Raw genomic sequence first — 6,146 nt, forward strand, 5'->3', positions numbered from 1 at the left:
CTAAATTGTTCAGTAGTCTCTTCTTCTCATTGCATCTTTCAGAATATGAGGACCAGACAGATGATTGGTAGGGGACATGAATCAATTGATATATATTATCTTGACAAGAAGGTGATAGCTGCAATATCTATGAAGCGCACATCCCTTGATGTGTGTCGGATGCATTCTAGGACTGATCATCCGCCTTTGAACATTCTTCAATGTTTATTTCCTAAGTCTGAGTTTATGAGTACTTTTCAATGTGAAGCTTGTTAGCTTGGTAAACACCATAGAGTTTCCTTTCCTTCTCGCATGAAGAGTTATGTGTCTAGTCCCTTTGAGCTGGTTTACTTAGATATATGTGGTCCATATCGTGTTTCTAATACATTTGGTTTCATATATTTATTATATTCGAGGATAATTTTTCCCGAATGATTTGGTTGTTTTTAATAAAAAACTGTACTGAGATTTTTTATTGCTTTTGTTTATTTTATTTTGCGGTGTTTGAATCAATATAATACTTCGGTCAAAAATTTGTGATTAGATAATGCCAAAGAGTATCTTGCTCCTACTTCTGGTTTTCAAACTTTTTTTGATTCTCATGGCATTATTAGATAGACTTCTTGTTCATACACCCCATAGCAAAATGGTGTAGCTAAATGTAAAAATTGTCATCTTCTTAATGTTGCTCGGTGTTTTATGTTTCACATACATCTACTTAAAACATTTTAGAGTCATGTAATCCTTATAACCTTGGCTTCCATCTTCTATTCTTCGGGGGGGAGACACCTTTTTTGATTTAACATCCAAATCATCTTCCCTTTCCATTACCTCTACGTGTCTTTAGTTATATTTGTTTTGTCCATTCTCTTACTCCTGGCCTTGATAAGTTCTACTCGCATATAGGTATCAATTTAACCCTGCGAAAATATGTCATTAATATTCTTGATGAGGTAAGATTTATTAGAGTAACACCAGTAGATACTCCTATTGAATTCAATGTGAAACTTGATACAAAACATAGATAATTATTACATGATCCAGTGAAATATTAGAGATTAGTTGGTAAGTTAAACTATCTTATTGTCACAAGACTTGATATATCTTTTGTTATGAGTGTAGTAAGTCAGTTCATGAATTCTCCTCGAATTACTCACTAAGATGTTGTGCTTCGAATTATCAAGTACTTAAAGGAAGCACTAGGTAAATGACTACTTTTCAAGAATTATGGCCATTTGAATGCCATGGATTATTTTGATATAGATTGGGTTAGAAGTTCTACTAGTAGGAGATCTATGTTGGGTTATTGTGTATTTTTTAGAGGTAATTTAGTTGCCTGAAAGAGTAAGAAATAGCATGTCATCTCAATCAAGTTTTGAAGCAAAATATAAAGTTATGGGACATGTGAAGGTGAATTGCTTTGGTCGAGGTTGTTATTGTCAAACATTGGCATGTCAACATCAGAACCGTCAATATTATATTGTGATTATCAGTCAATTATTTATATTGCAAATAATCCTATCTTTCATGAGCGAACCAAGCATAATGAAGTTGATTGTTATTTTATACGAGAAAAAGTTTAAATAAGAGAGATCACCCTTCAACATACAAAAGCAGAGGATTGGCTTATAGATATTTCTACTAAGTCTTTATTGGGGAATAGAGTAAGTTTTTTTATGTAACAAGTTGGAATTATTTGATAGCTACATCTCAACTTAAGGCAATATATTATGAAATAATAAGCCAATGAGGGTAGAATAATTGATAGTTATTTTATGTTTAGAGGATTACTCATATATATCCTCTTGATTAAGAAATACACAATATGATTGATCTCATTCAACGTTAACAAGAACTGTGATTGGTGGTCTCGGACCATCTGCACGAATAAAGATAGCTTATCGAAGAGTGATGTCGTTTCATAACTTAGCTTTGGAGTTCTTTTGCACCAGAAATATAGTGACAATCCGGACTAGCATGTTTCTTCAAACTCCATTCATAGTAAAACATAGTATAAACACTGTACAAAGGGAAGTAAACCAACATGGGGGAACAAAAGACGGAGACTCTTTTGAACTTTCAACATCCTATGTTTCGACTTTTATTGGCGATCGTACATTCGGAAACCCGATCGGCCACTGAGGCTCCTCTATCCATCCATGCGGATGATGCAGCGGAGCGACTCTCCCTTAAGCATGTAGTCGAACGCCTTGTTGATCTCGGAGAGACAGACTTCGTGCGTGATGAACTTCTCCAGCTCGAGCTCCTGCAGAAATAAGACACCGGGGGTCGAAGTCAGCATCATCGAGTTTATGAAAGTTTCGAAGAAGATTAGGCCACTGAATCTTCATAACCTAAGCGATTCTAGCCATTATGGGAATCACATTATCATGTCTTTGCTCACTTACCTTCCTCATGTACATCTCGACAACGTTTGGAAGGTCGGTGCGCGGCTTGTAGTTGCCAAAGAAGGTGCCCTTGAGTGTCTTCTCATTCAGGAAATTCATCGGATGAGTCTTGAAGGCGTCGTCTTTGTTTGGCACTCCGACAAGTACTGCCACACCCCATCCCTGCAAACGAAGGAACGTGAGTATTTTTTCAATGGCTTTGTGACATCATTTATATCGTGCCTGTCGGCAAAGTTCATCGGAGATTACATCATGAACGCATTCGAAAGCAGAGATCATGGCATTGACGCTTCCTGTGCACTCAACGCTTCGGTCGACTCCCCCGTCAGTCATTTCAGCAAGAACCTGAGGATGATGGAATTGCATTATCAGCACCGATGATAAAGTCTCTACTTAATGGTTACAGTTTTCCAACTTAACATACTGGTTTACTAACCTCCTGAACTGGCTTATGATGATCTTTTGGGTTCACAAACTCGGTAACGCCAAATTTCTTGGCTGTTCAGATAAAGAAATTGACCATCAGCAGAAGGTTTGATGGAACCACAAGTTCATCAGAGGGAAATTTTAAGCTATACTCAATAGAGCGCATCAGAATGCCTACAGTGTAAACAAAAGAAACTAGCGAAAGCTTAATGATGAGGCAACCTTATTATTTACTTTTCAGTACTCAACTCATGAGACAACCTTCTTTTTTCGGAATGCTGTTAAGTATTAATCTTGTTAGAATTGTACTCACCCTCGTCAAACCTTTTCGGATTGAGATCGACACCAATGATCCTCGAAGCTCCAGCAATTCTGGCACCTTCAGCTGCCTGATAAAAGTCACAAGGAACAGTCTTTTCAGATCAACGAGCAAGCACAAGCATCCTCAGTACAAAATAAGCAATAACATGTAAAGGAGAGCATTGCAGAAACTCACAGAAAGGCCAACAGCACCTAGTCCAAATATAGCAACAGTTGAACCCTTGGGAGGTTTCGCAACATTCAAAGTGGCCCCAAGACCTGCATTGCAACTCAGATTAGCAACAACAATTTGATGAATGATAAGGTAAAAAAGCACCATTTCAATTACGTACCAGTGGAGACTCCACAGCTGAGAATGCAAACTTTGTCCATGGGAGCAGCAGGATTTATCTTGGCTAGGCAGCCGACATGAATGACCGAGTACTGACTAAACGTTGATGTTCCAACGAAATGGTAAATGGGTTTTCCATTGATCGAGAATCTCGATTTGCCATCGTTCAGCATCACTCCTCTGTCTGTGTTTATCCTGAGGAGGTCACACATGTTGCTCTCCTCAGATTTACAATGTCGACACTCCTTGCACTCCCCCGTGAACACTGGAAGCACATGATCACCAGGTTTGAGCTCTGTCACGCCCTCACCGACGCTTTCCACAATCCTAAGAATCAAGAAGATCACGACTTATAAGCACCAATGAAAGAAAGAATAAAACTGAGGCCCATTAAATATCAAATGAAGAAGTAGTAGACCATACCCTGCTGCTTCATGACCAAATATGCGAGGGAAAACTGGGGTTTGTCCCTGAAAATTGATGGATCAACAGGGCTTAATAACTGCTTTGGTGAAAAATCTATAAGGAACATGCGAATCGAAGGAGGGGAACATCTTTTACCTTGGCTTCCCAAAAGTATACATCTGTGTGGCAGAGTGCTGTGACGACGATTTTCACACGAACCTCCATGGCCTGCGGTGGAGCCACCTCCACATCTTCTATCACCAGTGGCTTTCCGGCTTCCCATGCCACCGCAGCTGATATCCAAAATCATTCGGTTAATGCAAGCAGAATGCAGTGAATTAATGTTTTGAAGAGAAGGTAAAAAACTGCGATAAGGCAGGACATCATAGTGTATTCTAAAGAAAAGGGATTGATATTACGATGAACGGGGGCGGAAGACCAAAACTGGGCAAATTAGCATTGGCGGAAACCCGAATTAGGTCACCACCATATTCAGATTCTTTCATTGAAGCTTCATTTGAACACAAGAAAGCTGGAAATTATCAGAATCAGCGGACTGTACGTCCATTCGACACCGGCAAAATGGGGACCATTTCAAGCAGTGGAAATTAGCAACACAAGCAACATCGTTATATGCAGCCGGCACAATTCAACTAGTAGAACCAACGATTAATCACAAAGTGCTCAATCCCAGCTGCATAATCAACCTGATGATCGTCAAAAACACGCACTGAGGGGCATATGATCAACGAGGAAGTTCCGCATAAAACCATAAATTAGACCACCGCAAAGAACCATGCGAATCTCACTCAACAGGTGGTGAACCAAAACAAAAAAATAAAATAAAAGAAGAAGCATGAAACGCTAAAGCAACTCATCGCAGAAGCTCGCACCTTTGCAACGAATGACTTTCCCGACAGTGCTCGACATGGTTGTCCAAACTCCTCGGCTTCTTTCTTGAGCGATGAAAAAGATGATTCCTTTTTCTGGATGTTAGGAGAAGACGGTGATGGGTGGTGGTATTTGTAGCCCGCGAGGCGAAGAGAAAGACTCATGGTTCAGCACCAATCAACGTCCGAGGGAGGGAATAAAGAAACGGCGAAACCACGCGACCCTGTAAACCAGTGTGCTCAGTTTCGAAGACGGTATCTCGAGACCACGTCAAGAGAGAAGAAAAGGGCGAAAACCAGGTCACCCCAAAACCAGGACCGGCGTGCTCTGTTTCTCTCCATGCCCGATGGATGCTCTGCTGACTTCTTGCAGCGCCTTTTGTATTGCGGATCCTTCCCAGTTTCTGGTTTTTTTCGGTGCGTTGACCTCTGCAGGTCAGAATCTCGGGAAGGCTCTTTCCCTTCTTGGCCTTTTTACCCGGCTGTTCAACAGTCAGCTTCCAGCTACTTTTGGACCACAGCGGTTTCTGTCTCCTGTTTGGTTCTTATTTTATTGTTGCAAAGAATCTGTGGACTCATGTCTAGTGGCGATTAAGTATACAAATACAGGATCCATCTTTTATGCCGTTTAGTAAAAGCATCGGCATGATTCTATACTTATCCATTTGCTTAAATTTTGACTCAGCATCTTATTTAGTCTCTATTCATGATTTTGTTCAGCACTTTTTGAGTTTTGGGTTTGATTATTTCATTCATTTTTGTCATGGCGAGAAAAAGAATAGAGAGCGATTGAATGAAAAATTACGACTACCCCTGTTATTAATGTTATTAATGTTATTTGGATATTTGTATTTCTAAATTTAGGGTAGTGGCCTACATGGGTATTATCGTTTCTTTACTACCCCTAAATTAAGAGTATTTTAGGAAGAAAAAGCATATTGTAAATGGTAATATAAGGATAGAATCTTATTCCTATTATATGAGATAGATGTTAGAGGGACAAAAAAAAATTATTAGATAGACATATTTTTGTATGATATTTTGCAAAGTCTAACTATATTATCATGTCTTCTAGGTCTATAAACTATAAGATAAAATCTATAATTAGAAATCGACATGTTTATAGATTATTATCACCATTTTGTGTGGAAGTTTTGTGAATATATTTTGGGCATGTAGTTTTGCTATAGATTTATTTAGCAAAAATATCAGTACAAAAGACAAAGGCCCACTTTATTTTCTGTTTAGGGAGATTTAGAATATGACCTTCACTTCACTATTGAATTTGGCTACTTATTGTGAATGACTATATTATGTGTTGAAATAAGTTGTGATCTTCACATCTAATGTTAACTTTAAATTTTATAGGTTTGGAATTTGACTTTT

At 38.8% G+C, this 6,146-nt stretch overlaps 1 protein-coding gene across 2 annotated transcripts; it reads right to left on the reverse strand.

Moving 5' to 3' along the window:
• Positions 1 to 1,893: 1,893 nt before the first annotated feature.
• Positions 1,894 to 5,174, reverse strand: LOC104415880 (alcohol dehydrogenase 1). Of its 2 annotated transcripts, XM_039299439.1 has the most exons (11): positions 5,066 to 5,174; positions 4,764 to 4,984; positions 4,027 to 4,163; positions 3,889 to 3,935; positions 3,467 to 3,792; positions 3,310 to 3,392; positions 3,127 to 3,202; positions 2,824 to 2,885; positions 2,637 to 2,732; positions 2,388 to 2,549; positions 1,894 to 2,245 (listed from the first exon to the last, which is right to left on the reverse strand). In XM_039299439.1, exons 2-11 carry the CDS (start codon positions 4,798 to 4,800, stop codon positions 2,129 to 2,131), a joined length of 1,143 nt encoding a protein of 380 aa, XP_039155373.1. In that variant the 5' UTR covers positions 4,801 to 4,984; positions 5,066 to 5,174; the 3' UTR covers positions 1,894 to 2,128. The 2 variants fall into 2 exon arrangements, with proteins under 2 accessions (XP_039155373.1, XP_010025573.1); XM_010027271.3 differs by having other exon boundaries at positions 4,764 to 5,164.
• Positions 5,175 to 6,146: the final 972 nt, after the last annotated feature.

The sequence above is a fragment of the Eucalyptus grandis genome, chromosome 8 (assembly GCF_016545825.1).
Source record: "Eucalyptus grandis isolate ANBG69807.140 chromosome 8, ASM1654582v1, whole genome shotgun sequence".
Taxonomy (NCBI): domain Eukaryota; kingdom Viridiplantae; phylum Streptophyta; class Magnoliopsida; order Myrtales; family Myrtaceae; genus Eucalyptus; species Eucalyptus grandis.

Coding starts and splice junctions, on each gene's coding strand:
- LOC104415880 (XM_039299439.1), bottom strand. CDS start 4,800: ATGTCGAGCACTGTCGGGAAAGTCATTCGTTGCAAAG. Junction 4,164..4,763: donor GAAAGTCATTCGTTGCAAAG/GTGCGAGCTTCT, acceptor TTTGGATATCAG/CTGCGGTGGCATGGGAAGCC. Junction 3,793..3,888: donor TTTGGTCATGAAGCAGCAGG/GTATGGTCTACT, acceptor CTTGATTCTTAG/GATTGTGGAAAGCGTCGGTG.